Source organism: Dendropsophus ebraccatus, chromosome 1, assembly GCF_027789765.1.
Source record: "Dendropsophus ebraccatus isolate aDenEbr1 chromosome 1, aDenEbr1.pat, whole genome shotgun sequence".
Taxonomy (NCBI): Eukaryota; Metazoa; Chordata; class Amphibia; order Anura; family Hylidae; genus Dendropsophus; species Dendropsophus ebraccatus.
The window spans coordinates 220,644,949-220,661,446 of record NC_091454.1 but is presented as its reverse complement, the minus strand read 5'-3'; the positions used below and the strand labels follow the sequence as shown (position 1 = coordinate 220,661,446).

The 16,498-nt window shown below is 42.5% G+C and overlaps 1 protein-coding gene across 1 annotated transcript; it reads right to left on the bottom strand.

Moving 5' to 3' along the window:
- Positions 1–5,525: 5,525 nt before the first annotated feature.
- LOC138784735 (extracellular calcium-sensing receptor-like) lies at positions 5,526–14,207 on the bottom strand. The gene is made up of 6 exons (XM_069960406.1): positions 14,008–14,207; positions 11,495–11,786; positions 9,889–10,719; positions 7,751–7,978; positions 6,567–6,690; positions 5,526–6,430 (listed from the first exon to the last, which is right to left on the bottom strand). Exons 1-6 carry the CDS (start codon positions 14,205–14,207, stop codon positions 5,526–5,528), a joined length of 2,580 nt encoding a protein of 859 aa, XP_069816507.1.
- Between the last annotated feature and the right edge of the window lie 2,291 nt (positions 14,208–16,498).

Genomic DNA, 16,498 nt, shown 5'->3' with positions numbered 1-16,498 from the left:
AGTAGTATGGTGATGAAGGGGCAGGAGGAGGGGACAACATGGGGGGCATCTGTAAGGGGGATAAAAGGGGGGTCCATTTATATGGGGGATAGCATGAGGGAGCATCTATTAAGAGGGACAACACAGGGGGGCCATCTATAAGGTGGACTACACGGGGGGTGTATACAATAGGGCATGCACAGAGGGGGGCATGTACTGTAAGGGGGTCACATAGTGTCAGGGCTACCTACTAAATGAGGGTGTAAAGGGGACAGTAAAGATGTGCAGTGTGTAGAGAGATGAGGATGGTGTCAGTGCGAGGAGCCTAATATTTCTGTCTGGTAGATTCTGTGGATTCGTGGTTCGGAGAGGTTTTCATAATGGCCCAGGGCAGATGGAGAAGATGAAAAGGGAAGAACTCCGATCAGAGAAGACGTCCCCTGTGAGTCACCTGATATAACTGCATTGTAATGTATATGGTGTATAGATCCTGTGTACAGTGCATCTACCTGACTGTATGAAGTGATACTGGTCTATATACAGAGGATTTTATTCAGTAGCAGCGGTGGTGTTAGTCAGTATGTGGTGGTATTAGTCAGTAGCAGGGGGGTGTTAGTTAGTATGTGGTGGTATTAGTCAGCATGTGGTGGAATTATTTGTTACTTGTTATCTGGTACTGTGTTTTATTGGATTTAATATACTGGATTTGGTCAGTAACAATATGGTGGTGATGGTTGTGGTGTGGCGGTAATATTTCCCCTTGCATACTGGTAATATTGGCAATATTGGTCTCAGAAAACAGGATTTGGTTAGTAACAGTATGGCGGTAATATGTATGGTGATAATATTTCCTGTATACTGGTATTATTGGTAATATCGGTCTTGAGATAGTTACCATCCTTTCTGCTGTCCATGGCTCTCTCCTCAGGCCCTCTGCACTCTGCCCAGTAAGCTAATATATCACCCGTGGTGTGCTCAGGGGCTGGGGCTTGCCGCGATGGGGGAGTGGCTTACCGGACATACCCAGCACTGTTGGCAACTAAGGAGAGGGGACATCCCTGCCAGCGGCTGTCGGACAATGTGTGCAAGGGAGGTGCAGGGTCTTAAAGGGGGGATTGCCGCTGCTCCCTTCAGGCCGCTGGCGAACAGTGTGTGTGTTGGTTAGGAGGAGAGGAGGGAGGGAGGCTCCGACAGTACTGTAGTACCATGGAGACAGGGGAGACAGGCCACGCTTTGCCAGGGGGACCCGGGCCCCCCTGGAGCCAGTGCCCCATAGCAACTGCCTTCCCTGCCACTGTCCCCTCTAATGTATTGTACCACTGTCCTGTCTAATGTACTATACCACTGTCTCCTCTAATGTACTGTACCACTGTCCCCTCTAATGTACTGTACCACTGGCACTCCGTCCAAAGAATTGAGATGTCAATTGTTTGAGTGGAGAGCGGAGAATGCAGAGCCAAGCATGGCCCCCCATAGACACGCTGTTTGACACTGAGGCAGACGGAATTCTGCCAAATTTGCCCAGTGTGAACTGGCCCTAATAATACTTAAATGCCTCATTTGCTGATGGAATTCCGCAAAATTTACTCAGTGTTATCTGGCCCTAAAACAAAATTGTTCCAAACTAAGTTTGGTTAAGTAAAATTGCTAGGAATAGGTATACATGATAAATGACACAGTATACATAATCGGTCGAGATACAAAGTAATTACAAGTGATTGTATGGAATTTTCAGTATGTACCGTCACATATCAATACTAATCAAAGAAGTTCTGGATTTTCCTTTATTTACTCAAATCTCCCATCTCTATTTATATGTTACGTTAACCCTTTCTGCAGAGTGCACCATAACAATGCCATTTTATACCCTTCACAAATATATATCCTTTATTGGTAAAATAAAGTAATTCACTTATCTTGATGTTTAATTTCCTTCCTCACAGTGTCTCCCTGGTGAGCAATTATTATTATTATTAACTATTCTGGAGGGAAAACTCATTTGTACACAAACTGGTGAAGAAATACATTTTTTATATTTTAAAGGGAAATACATAAAGTAAGGCTAAAATTATTAAGTAATTTAAATCGGAATTTTATGTTTATTTTGCTTGGAAGCACCTCTCTTTTACATTTTATAATCATGATTACACTGATGTATATATGATATTTAGGGTTGGGAACCAGTTACAGAACCATGTCATCCAAGTATTGGGATCCCACAGGTACATGATTTCCAAAAGTAATTTTATTAAAGGTGTAATCCCATCTGGGACATTTAAAGGGGTTCTCCAGCGTGGGGGCACTTTTTTGGGGGGACCGGTTCCAGCGGCGGGTCCCGCATCACGGCGCTCCGGTGCCCGGTTCCCGGCCGCTTCCTGGTGTCTGACTCCGCCCGAGACGCTACGTCTCAGGGCTGCTCAGCCACTCAGTGAAGGATCCGTTTAAAGTCCGCTCGGATCCCGCCTCCTTTACTAAGTGGCTGAGCGGCCGTGAGACGTAGCATCTCGGGCGGCGTCAGACACCAGGAAGCGGCCGGGAACCGGGCACCGGAGCGCCGTGATGCGGGAACTGGAACTCCTCCCTGGTCCCCCCAAAAAAGTGCCCCCACGCTGGAGCACCCCTTTAACCCCTTAACGACATAGGGCGTATATTTACGCCCTGATGCCGTTAAGGACGTTCAGAGCGGGGCCGCGCGGCGACCCCGCTCTGAACCGCGGCGGTCCCTGGTGCCGCTTGTAGCCCGGGACCGCAGGTATTAGCGGGCACGGTCTGATTGCCGTACCCGCTAATACAGTAATCAGATGCAGCTGTCAAACATGACAGCTGCATCCGATTACCGGATGCAGCGTCATCCCTGGTGTCTAGTGGGGAGATCGCTCCTCCGGGATGTTATCCCAGAGGAGCGATCTCCGTTTCTGCAGCCGGCCGGGGACCGCTCCAAGATGGCGCCGTCCCCGACTCGGCACTCGTTTACTTCCGGCTGCAGCAGCCGGAAGTAAACGAGTGCCTATCTCATGGATCTCTGCAGCATATCTATGCTGCAGAGATCTCTATGAGAGATCAGTGCACTTATACTACAAGTCCCCCAGGGAGAATAACCCTAACCCCAGGGGGAATAACCCTAACCCCAGGGGGGCTTCTAGTATAAGTGTAAAAGTTAAAAAAAAAGTGTTGTTATTAGTAAAAAGCCCCCTCCCCTAATAAAAGTCTGAATCACCCCCCTTTTCCCAGGTTATAAATAAAAGTAAATAAATAAATAAACAAACATGTTTGCTATCGCCGCGTGCGTAATCGCCCGAACTATTAATTAATCACATTCCTGATCTCGCACGGTAAACGGCGTCAGCGCCAAAAAATCCCAAAGGGCAAAATTGCGCATTTTTGGTCGCATCAAATCCAGAAAAATTGTAATAAAAAGCGATCAAAAAGTCGTATATGCGCAATCAAGGTACCGATAAAAAGATCATATCATGGCGCAAAAAATGAAACCTCACCCAGCCCCATAGACCAAAGAATAAAAGTGCTATAAGCCTGGGAACGGAGCGGTTTTAAGTGACGTATATTTGTTGACAATGGTTTGAACTTTTTACAGGCCATCAGATACAATATAAGTTATACATGTTATATATGTTTTAATCGTAACGACTTGAGGAACATATATAACAAGTCAGTTTTACCCCAGGGTGAATGGCGTAAAAACACATTTTCCCCATTTCCCCCAAATAAACAAAATGCGTTTTTTTTTTTTTTTTCTCACCACACATTTTTTTTTTTTTTTTTCTGGATTTGTAGTGTACTTTATGCAAAAATTTCTAAGTGAAAAAATACAAGTGCTATGGCCTTTTAAGCACAAGGAGGAAAAAACGAAAACGCAAAAATCGAAATTGGCTCTGTCCTTAAGGGGTTAAGGCATATCAACAGTGTAAACATGTGTCCTCTAGATGGGTTCCACCTCTGAGATCTGCATCTATTTTCAGATTGAGAACTTATCCCTCCCCCTTCAGCCTGTTCCAGTGCAACAAAAGTGGTCGAGAAGCCAAAAACAGCATAATTGGGGAATTTCACAATTTGCGTAACTTCCATTAACTCCAATAGAAGTTGTGATCCCGCAAGTTATGCAGTTTGTTTGAGTCTCAGAGTTAGTTAAACAGTGTAGCCCATAGACTACCCCATACTGTATGTTCAACTCTCAAAATAGTCATTAAAATAAAAATTCCAATCAGGTCAATACATCAGTAACTAAAAATGTAACCCTAGAGAGGTCTCAATGTCGACCTTGGCTGCAAAATGGATCAATCAACCAAGGATTGACATTTTACTCACCAAGAACCATGCTGCATCACAGTGTAAATGATTGTTGTCCCAATGTGACCTCCAAGTGGCCCCGATCTGACAATGACCAGAAAGAAACCAAGAAGGATTTCTGTTCACGACTGTGGTGTCTTGTGGGTTGTAATACACCCTCATATTTTTTGCTAATTTTAAAATAAAGTTAATGTCAAAGTTATAGTAACATGTACGGCAATGGGTAAACAGATGTTACCCAGTGGTAAATAACAGCTTGTTTACAAAAAATTACACTAGCAGATTTTTTTTATGTTTTAATGATTTGAAGCCGATCAAAAATATATATGTCCTTATAATAACATTTTCCAAGTAGTCCAAAAATTATAACTTTTTTGGAGTATTAGGGTTTTTTTTTAACCTTAAAAGTAAAAATGCTGTGGCTTTTTACAAGCCATCAGAAATAGACTAATTTTGAGGGGTGAAAAAATATCGACATCCTAGAAAGTGAAGATATGGTACACTTAAAGCAACTCTGTATCCACAATCTGACACTGCCTAACCGCTAGTACTTTCAGATAGCTGCTTTTAATGCAAGATCTGTCCTAAGGTCAATTCAGCAGGTGATGCTGTTATTGTCATTAAAAACAACTTTTAAATTTGCAGCCCTGTGTCAAATTGGTGTGGCCTAGATTACCCGTACCCTAAGCTTTTATCGCCTCTCCATCCCTCCTCCCCATCCTCCTTATCGTTAGGAATGCCCCAAGAACAATTTCTCCTATTCATCAACTGTGTGAACACTGCACATGTGCTGGATCATTAAGGCATCTGTGCACTATTCAGACAGGTGATTAATACGAAAAATCATGCCCGGGGGCCTTCCTAGTGATGAGGAGGGTAGGGAGGAGGGATGGAGAGGCATTGCAATCATAGGGTGGATGCACACTCTAGACCAAGTAAATTTGACACTGGGCTACAAGTTAAAAAGTTGTTTTTTAGGGCAATAACTGCCTATGTCCTTGTCTATGTTCAATGGGGCAAAAGATAAATGAATTCACAGGAAATTCATATGGATGAAATTTATAATTTTCAGGCTAATAGTAATGAAAACTTTTTACCAATGTCAAACACAATGTTTTAGATACAGCTGACAAAAAAGAACAAGGGTAAAAAATTTCCTGTTCTAATACTACAAAAAATGTATTACATGCCTAATTATTTTATTAAAAACATAGGCAGAAAGCAGTAAAATGACCAATGTCTCACATTTTTTGTTTCACCATCAGTTTTTCTCTTGAATTCATGTTCGGTCTGAATACAACAATAAAACACTTTGGAAGGAACATGCAAATAACCAGACCCCAGGTTGATGATTGGATAGCAAAGATCTCCATGGCCACCATATATTTTCCGCGGGAACTGAGGGATGCGGGAATGTAGGACACCCAGACACTCAGGAAGGCCAGCATGCTGAAGGTGATGAACTTGGCCTCATTGAAGCTGTCTGGAAGTCTCCTGGCCAAAAAAGCCACAATGAAGCTGATGGAGGCCAGAAGACCAAGGTAGCCAAGCATAGACCAAAAAGCTAAGGGTGACCCTTCATTACACTGAATAATCAGTACTCCTGAATTGCTTTCTGATTTGACTTCTAGGAAGGGAGGAGAGAATGTCAGCCACATAATACAGAGAAAGACCTGAATGAAGACACATGAGATGACTATGAGATATGATACACGGAGTCTAGTCCATTGTCTTAGCTGACTACCAGGCCTTGTAGCCTTAAAAGCTATAACTACCATAATGGTTTTGGCCAAGATACAGGAGACACAAAGTGCAAAAACAATACCAAAAGTCACTTGTCTTAAAATACATATCTCATACTGGGGATAACCAATAAAGACTAAAGAGCACAGAAAACAGAGCGATAATGACACCAGGAGAAGACAACTTAAGGAGTAGTTATTGGCCCGAACAATGGGGGTTGTTCTGTAGTGAATAAAAAGTCCAAAGATCCCCACAGGAACAAATGATGAGAAGATGCCAGTAGCAATTAAGGTGACGCCCAGTGGATCTCCATGTGAAAGAAATTCTTGGCTCTTGGGAACACAATGATCTTTGCTTGGATTTGGCCACATATCCCACGGGCATTTCAGACATTGTAGAGAATCTTTTGGGCAAAAAAAATTTGAAACTTAGTGTAATTGAAATGAGCTTACAATTCTACAATATGGCATGTTTCAGGAGAAAATTAACAATAGACCAAGATTAGAACATTTAATGGTTCAAATATTTTTGATTCCTACCTATTTGGTTGGATATTTCTCCATAAGGGCACTGAATACATTGGAAACAGCACAGAGGTTCACCTCTTCTGGTGGCTTTCCTAAAGCCTGGTTGACAACTGGGGCTGCAAACTGAAAGAGGTACCTGTGGGAAAAAATGCAGAATAATATATTCAAATTTGCAGGTAAAGGGTTAGAGAAATAAACTTGTGCTGATTTTGGGCATATTGATGCCGAACAGAATTACGTTAATTTTATAAAATTCTTGTCTAAACTTTTCCATAGCCCTCCTCTTCTTTGACACAGACCCTTTTTCAGCCACATCTTCTCCCCTCTAATGGATGAATTTGGTAGACCTTTTTTTCAACTGTGCCATAAAACTTGGATTTCCAAATCCTAAAATCTTATTTTTTCCTTTGCCATCAGGTACATCCTCTTTAATTTGACCCACAGATAGAATGGCACCATCGCAGGAAAGCTGGTGCCACGGTCCGTTTTTTGAACTGTGGCACGGTTCCAGTGTATGGTGCCAATCTATACATGGGTATCGGGCTGGGGCTGATGCACTGGAGGCGGTCCGGGCTGGCCCACCCCTAGTGGGAAGGAATTCCCTTCCCTCTGTGACGCGGCTCCTTCAGAATCAATGGAGCCGTGTCATAGAGGGGAGGTAATTCCCTCCCACTGGGGACAGGCCAGCCCGCCTCCAGTGATTCAGCCCCGGCCTGGTACCTGTGGTTAGAATGGCGCCATACATGGGAAACGGGCCACAGTTCAAAAAACGGACCGCAGCACTGACTTCCCCTTGACAGTTTGTTATATTGAAGAGGATGTACCTGATGGTACATCCTCTTTAAGTTTTGTTTGCCTACTCACTGTCAGAAACTGAAAATATTGTCTTGAGGATAACTTAAAATGTCAGAAAATCACTCCTTTTTACAGGTAAAAATATTTCCGTTTTTTTTTTTACCCTGTTTTTTTAACGTTCAGACAATTTTTCTTACACTTTTTTGAGATACAACAAATGTTATAGCCTAACAAATTGAAAGTGAGTCCAAAGGTATTTTTTTCACAGTTGAATCCAGAAAGTAAAAATAAGGATGTTTTGGAAGTGTTTTTCATTCTCCAATCTTGAAATACAATCTAATCCTTGATAACTTGATGCCAATAAAAAGGAAAGTTAAAAAAATACTTTTATTGAAGTTTACCCTGAGGTTTCCAGTTCCCCACTGTATATGGCTGGTGTTAATAGTGAAGACGTCCCCACTGGTTATACTGGTGTCATAGCTGCCCACTTTGACTTGTTGGAGTTTTCCTTCAGGGCTCAGCTGCCAGTTCACTATATCGTACACAGCAGATGGATCTCCATTCTCATCGAAAAAGAGTTGACTACCATCGGACGTGTTCAGACGTAACGTCTTTATGTAATGCAACAACTGTGTGGAAATAATACACTATTCATTATCTTAATACAGCTTCTGGAGTGCACTAAAATGTACTGTAAGCCCCTAAAAGGTAATCTAGAGACAAAACCTTACATTTAAAAGTTCACAGGGAGAAATAATAATAATAATAATAATAATAATAATAATAATAATAATAATAATAATAATAATAATAATTTCTGCTTATCCACAGCCAGTGCCTTTCCGATGGGGCCTGCACAACTGCCTAGAGACAGAATTTCTCCAACCGCGTAGGGTATGCCTGTGGCCCCGCACACTGATTGACTGAGCAGTATGTGCCCCCGGGAACCCCCGATGCAAGCTGGATCGCAGACCAGGTAATGTAAATGCTCCAGCCGGGGGTTTACGGGGTGGTCTTCTGACATACTGGCAGCAGGATGTCCATGCAGCTGCGAGTATGTCTGCCCATAGACTTTACAGGGCAGGATCCACAGCGGATCCATCATGTGTGAAGGCCCCCTTAATGACACAAAGGTGTAGTTTTTTTCCATTATGTACACATTATCTGTAGTCCTTGATATTCATGAGGACATGCTTTTTGATCCATCCTCTTCCCTCCTGGCTCCACCCTTCTTTTTATCTCTATGTCCCTTCATTGTTTAGTTTGCTTTTGCCCTAAAAGACAAGGTTTGCAGTGATATAGTAGATAAAAGGACTAGCTACAGAGTTCAACACCTCTCCTTACTCACACTTCCTGTTTCTTCTGTGTGTGCATTCTCTAGTGTCCTGTGCGTGATTCAGTCTGACATCTCTCTCTCTCTCTCCTTTGTTCATCAGAAAACAGGACCTTTATATTAACTTTGAATGGTATCTATAATGATAAAATTATCCTAAAATTTAGCAATTTCCATTACGACTAAAGCTAAAGCTAAGCTAAGATTTCCTGTTGTGTCTGTTATTATAAGGAGGCTGCTGTTAAGTGATCTATACAATATTAGGCCATGTTCACATAATGTATAACACAGACTGTTCTGTGACCCGGCCAGGTCACAGAACGGCCGGTGTTACTGAAGATAATTCCGGCCGATACTGCAGATGATCTTTACTTTTGCTGAATTTGGATGTGGGCGCATCCGAATTCCCTGCTGCACACAATGGAGCATGGGGCTGGAGCCACATGCTCCATTGTGTGAACTGACAGGTTCTCTGAGGTCTCTTTTCAATGAATAGCGGCCTCAGAAAACTGGCATGCCATTACTATGGGGGACATTTATCAAGCCAAAAAGGTGTATTTTTCGGTGGAAAATGGCCAAATGCAAATAAATTTATTTGCAAATGGCCATTTGGCAAATAAATATTCGCATCTGGCCATTTTCCACCCGGTACGCCAGAGGGGCAGGAAGGGGCGGAACGGGGTGTGCAGACTCGGGGTCCACTTAATTCATCATTTATCTCCCAGAAAAATTATCAGGAAACCTACGCCAGCTCAGAGCTGGCGTAGGTTTCCTGGCGCACACACCGGTGTTCACGGGATTGATGTAGAGGCAATGCGTCTCTACATAAATCTCCATACTGTCGGAGCTGCAGGGACATTTTTAAGTCCGGCAAAGAAAACACCAGACTTAATAAATGTCCCCCTATGTGCATACACTCCAGCTGGGATTCCCTCTAGCTGCAGCACAATGTAGGTAAAGTATTAATCACGGCAGTGTTGCAAATCGGCAACTTAACTTATGTTGTGCGAACATAGCCTTACAGTGAAAGGTGATACCAGCGTATAGATAAGGAATGGATGGTGTTCACATTCGTAACTGCTGTAAAAAATAATCTAAATAATTCCAGAAGTAAGTGTATACAGCTCTTACACTTATCTATGTGAATCCGCAAATTCCTAAACAGTATATTATGAATAAAAAAAAGATCATTTATATCACGCTAACCTGCCAAGGCTTAAAGTTCTCAATATCAGCACATGTTCCATGGGGAAACGGTCCATCTCCCTTCTTGCATTTTTCCAAATTGCTCAGAGCTTTGGCTACTGCATGAACCGCTAGATAGACATTATAGTTTACCCTTAGACTGGATAAGTCATTGTGACTGCTCCAGATGCCCTCAAGACTTTCTTGGCCTGTACATTCTTTTATCGATGAGTTTGATGGAACTTCAGAGGATGTCTGGTCTTGAAATTTGCAGCCAAAAACTTGTTCCCAGAATATTTTTATGTATTGGTTTCCCACAACCATGGATGGATTGATCTTGTTAAGGAAATCTCCAAATCCCGGCATGATTCCACTATGGAGGGCAAAACCGATTGTCCCAAGAAGTAGTCTTGAATATTTACTGACTGACAAAAAAGAGGAAGTAGACCAACCTTCAGTGGCAATCCATACTTTTCCTGTGATGTTCTGCCTCAGCATCTCATCTAGTACATAACTTATGTCTATGTCAGTAGAGAAGATGACCACCACTGTGGCCATTGAGCCTTTAACCACCTGAGCAATATGTGGGGCGTTCCGATCTTGTCGGCTGGAGATTATGGTCTCTGTAAACGCCACACAGACTCCAGCGTTTATTATATCCCTCTTGACTATTTGGATACCTTGTTGCCCGTAATCATCGTCGATGGCCACCAAACCAATCCAGGTCCATCCGAAGTGCAACACCAGCTGTGCTAGACCCCGAGACTGGAAGGCATCACTGGGAACTGTTCTAAAGAATGATGGAAACTGGATACGATTACTGAGGAGAGAACTTGTAGAATAGTGACTAATCTGTTGGAAAAGAATGTTGCATAAGAGTTATGCTTCAATATAACTTATATGTATACCACTTACACAATGTATGACAATATAAACTAGTATTAACTGTACCCAATCATAAATGGACAACTATATGAGTTTTATGTCAAGTCTACCAGGGTAGCATGGTTTTTTGTAGAGACTCTCTTTCGTGGCCAATAAAGTAGCAAACTCTTTAAGGCTATGTTCACACTGCGTACGATTCTGTCCGCAGTTCGTACGCCGCCGTACATGTGCGGCTGAAACTACGGGCGTGGGAAAAATCAACATGCGGCCGGATGCGTACGAACCGCGATCATACACCCGTAGTACAGTTATGCTTCCCTAGCTTTTTTCGAAGCGATCTGAAGCAGGTCATTTACTTGGAAATCTTCGCCCAGCCCAATAAACCACACAGAACCTTTTGGATCGAAAAATCAAGTTCAATTTGACTGAAATAAGTACTCCGTACGGGACCGCATGAAAATCCACGGCCGTGAGTTCGAACATTTCCGTCCTCAAACAATGGTCTTGTTCATTTTTCATGGCACCGTATAAGATTCGGTCGTAAGTTCATACGTAGTGTGAACTGTGCGGCCGTATATCGTATACTTTCAAGCGAACGCATCAACCTCAAAGCTACGTGCGTATATTCGCGGTTCGCACTATGAGCGGAAGGATACGTAGTGTGAACATAGCCTAAAAGGATTTGTATTGGGGCTAGCCATAGAAAATGTAAAATTAGTGTTGTGAATGTCCCAGAACTTACTTGTGGATATCTGTATAACCCCAGGATATGAGCCATTGCAATGGAGTATGTAGATGCAGAATGTCCGATCATTGCAGCCAATCGGGAGTCTTGGTTACATTGATAATTGGGCACAGGTTGTCCATGTCCACTCAACATCTGTAGAGTTCCTGACACGGCTCTCTGGAGGACTAAGTAAGAGTCAAAGATTTGGAATCCCAAGGTGATATTTGCCAAAATGTTGGGAGTTTTGTTGATTTCCTCCACAGCAAAATGCAGGGCTTGGGCGTCCTGGTAGACTTCTAACATGAAGCTGAGGACAATATAGACAAGACGTGAATATTTCCTAATTATATTGTATTTACTGACTTCAATGTGACAGAAGGTAGTAGAATTATAGCCAATCAAAACTTTCTTTTTACGAGACAGCAATACTTTACCGCAAAAACTAGAATGGGAAAAATACATCTACTGCACATGTCAGCTCCTTGATACTAGGAAACACCGTAAGACTTCAAAATTAAAGGGCTCTACTTTCAAACTGGTAAAACAGATGTACTGTACGGCCTATTCACAGGTAGGTCATCAATTATTGATCAGCTGACACACGAAACGTCTTCCAGATGTTCGGCACCCCCACTTAAAAAATGAATGGGGCCAGAAGCAGTTGTCACTGTTCATTGTGTGGCCAGACATGGGTACTGCAGCTCAGCCGCTGTCAACTTAACTCCTAGACGACCCTGGACGTACAGTTACGTCATGGATGTCTGTCACCTGACGACCCTTGATCGATCTGGGTCTCTAAAGTGCTATGAAGCACGCTCCTTTCCGCTGCATAACAGGAGCAGATCCAGTCACTTACCGATCTGGACCCCCGCAGTGTGACTGCGGGTTTCCCGTTCGCTTTCACGGACCACTGGAGGTCTCTTACCTTCCTCCGTGCAGTCAGATTGGCACTCAGCTCATTGAGTCTGCCGCAGGCAGGCTAAATGAGCAGAGCACCTACAACACTGATAAATAGCAATGGTCAGTGTATGCAATTTAATAATTGCATGTAAAAGTTTCCCCTGGGGGACTTAAAATGATGTTTAAAAAAAAAAAAAAGAAATATGTTTTTAAAAATACCCCAAAGCCCCTCCCCCAATAAAGATTAAAATTTCCCCCATCCCATAATATAAATAAAACATATAAAACAATTAAATAAATAAACATTTTATATACCGTAGCGTGCGGAATTGTCTGATCTATTAAAATATAACAATCGCCATCGCGAGCAAAAAGAGGGAAAAAAGCGCCAGGATTACAGATATTTGTTAATATATATTAATAAAAAGTGATCAAAACGTCCAATCTGCACAAATATGGTATTAATAAAAACTAGAGATCATGGTGGAAAAAATGACACCCCATACAGCCCCGTAGGTGAAAAACTAAAACCATTATAAGCGTCACAATAGGGCCACTTTATTAAAAATTAATTGCATAAAAAAAGGATTTCATAATAAAAAAAAATACATTCGAGAATCTGTGTAACCTGCATGTGGTTGTGTTCGGGCTGACCTATAGAATAATGGTATCATGTCACTGTTACCATATAGTGCATTACGTAGACACAGGAACCCCCCAAACGTTACCATATTGCATTCTTTTTTTACGATTTCACCAATTTATATCTTCATAAATAATATAGTTGGGATTCCGTCATACATGTTATGGTAAAATGAAAGACGCCATTACACAGTACAACTATTCCTGTAACAAACAAGCACTTACATGGCCTGTAGATAAAAAACTGAAAGTGCTAGAGCTCTTAGAAGGGGAGGAGGGAAAATTGAAAACGCAAAAATGAAAATTGGCACACTTCACTGGGTCATTTTGGGCCTGGTCATTAAAGGGTTAAAGGGGTACTGGTGTCAATCAACTGGTGTCAGAAAGTTATATACATTTGTAGTTTACTTCTATTTAAAAATCTCAAGTCTTTCAGTACTTATCAGCTGCTGTATGTCCTGCAGTAGGTGGTGTATTATTTCCAGTCTGATACAGTGCTCTCGGCTGCCACCTCTGTCCATGTCAGAAACTGTCTAGAGCAGCAGCAAATCCCTATAGAAAACCTCTCCTGCTGTGGACAGTTCCTGACATGGACAGAGGTGGCAGCAGAGAGCACTGTGTCTGAATGTAAATAAAACAACAGCTTCAGAGGTCAGAGAGGTCAGTGCTGACTTCAGAGTAGATAGCCCAGTGGTGTTGCTGTAAATTAACTCTTTGTTGTCCTGTTTTGGTGCTTCATCTCCCTCCACACCTCCCCTCTCCATAGAGAATAATAAAAAGGGGGGGGGGGCTTCAAACTGCTTTTTTATGATAAAAATGCGTTTTTCCTCTAATAAACCCAATTACAAAGTTTCTTAAAATCGCCTGTACTATTGATTTAGGCACAAAAAAATTAAAAGACAGTGACTCTTTAAGCTGGAACATCCCTTTAATACAACGATGGCCGACTTTTACCCCCACTCTTAGAAAGAAGAAAACAGTCTTACGTCTTACAGGCGGCCGCACTAGGCCTCTCCTTGTAATCGATCTTCAGATATAGTTTGTCGAAATGAATGGGCATCACCACCCCGATCATTATCTGCCCCTCCAAGGCCATGGCTGGGGTGAGCTCGCTGCCGCTCAGTCTGCAGTTAGATTCTGTTAAACTATAGAAATGTTGGATACAGAGAGTGAACAGAAGCCACATGGTCCTCAGTCGTTCATAGATGGAGAAGATGTCATGTGGTTTCGGTATCAGTCCAGAATCTCTAAATAAAATAATAAGAATTCATTCAGCTTAGTTGTTCCTTTCTATCTGAAAATCCCTGCAACCCTTGGGTCATGTGATCTCCTGGTGACCCCATGGAAATTATATGTGTTTCTGTGCTCTCAGTGGGGTCACCATCTCAGATAACCCTGTGTATTGTGAAGATGCATGGACTGCTCCACATATACTATCCACGGGGGAGGCAGAAACTCCTACCAGTTACTGATTATACAGTTATAATTTATGATGGTTACCCTTCTTGACCATTTACGTATGGTCACATATATTTATTACAGATATAGAGAGATGAGGATTATTACAATTTCCGCTCAGCAGGCAGTGATGGTACTGGCTCTAGATGCCCATATGATGGTGTACTGATGCTTCATGGGATTGAAAGCATATATGTATATGTAGCAGCAGTGATTATCTGCAATACTTAGGGGTGGACACAGACTGCAGAGGGCCCCTGTGCAAACCATGTGATTTGGCCCCCAGTAACCTAATCGTACTGGCCGCCCCATGGCTAATGCAAAGTAAATGAAAGACTGGCCCAAAAAAATGGACCAAAGATGGAGGATTTAAAAAATTCTGAATACCCACTTTAATTCAGATAAGCGACATGGGGAGGCTGCACTCATTGTCTGCCATGTACTTTTCACCTGCACAGGGTGATGATGATGATGATGATGATGATGATGATGATGATGATATAAAAAAATTACTGCTACTAACAAGTGCAGTATCTTTATACACAGGAAAAGATCAGATATACAAAAATACACTGGGACAAGAGAAGTGGTACTGTGCACTGTGTGTATATATATATATATATATATATATATATATATATATATATATATATATATATATATATATATATATATATATATATGAGAAAGCCGCACATCCAAAAGCGCCTGAGGCGGGTGCTGCACGGAGTCAGTCCCCTGGCTCGGGGATCCCCAGAAGTATGTCGAGATATTCATGCTTGATAATGATCTCGTGAGGAGATCGAAACGTCGCATCTTTTGCATTTTTTGTACTTTTTGGAATAAATCACCTTTTTCACGAATGCTGGTGTGCTGCGGAATATCTCGACATATACTGAGGATTACACCCAGTATACAGGACAGGAGAAGTGGTACTGTGCAGTATTTATACTGTATATACAGAATTAGGCTATGTTCACACTACGTATAATTACGGCCGTTGTTGCCATCAACAATAACGGCCGTACTTTATGCTCCAGTGAACATTGCCTGTTTCTTTATGGGATCCCGGCCGGAGCGTATACACATTGTACACACTCCATCAGGGATCCCGTGCAGCACCGCAAATAACTGACATGTCAGCTTTCTGCGGCCGCAATTCAATGAATTGCGGCCGTAGGAAACCCTCTCAGTTCACACAGTGAAGCAAGCTGCTAAAGCCGCTTGTTTCACTGTGGGCTATGGGAAGCTCTGATGCGGACGCGCACTGATGCGCCCGCATCAGAGCTCTGTGGCCAGAAAGATGATCTGGGCAGAGACCGGCCGTTCCGTGACCCGGCCGGGGTCACAGAACAGCCGGTCCCTTACGTTGTGTGAACATAGCCTAAGAGCAGATATTGGTACTGTATATGCAACTTGCATTCATCAAGACATAAAACGCACAAAGACAAATAAATAGATTTCTTTCTCTCTGCAATTAAAGATGCTCCAACTTCCTTTTGAGAACCTGCAGGTCATGTGACCTCTGGCGGGTCCTTCAGTCCTCTGCATGATAATGCTGGGCCTAGAGATAATGGTACACTGGGATATTTTCTGTGATTTGCTGCTGGGTACAATCTTCAGGGCTGATGATCTTTTCTCGGGGGTGGAGGACACTTTGTTGTCCCCTGGAGCATTGGGAGAGTGACACCTTGAAGCAAGAGGCTCAGCTCTCCTCAAGGACGGCGTTTGTGATGAGCGAATAGCGAAATATTCGAATATTCGATATTCGTACGAACATCCCCCGAATATTCAATCCCATTCAAGTCTATGGGAACAAGTATTCGATTATTGAAAAACATCTATTCGACCACTTGGAGGTAAAAAACGGACGCTGGGGGATTTGAACGCTTATCGAATATTTATCGAATATTCTGAGAATATTCTATAGATTGAATACCTTACTATTCGATCGAATATCTATCATCACTAGACGGCGTGCCCCTGGACATGCACAACTACAGCCTCAAGTGTTAGCAG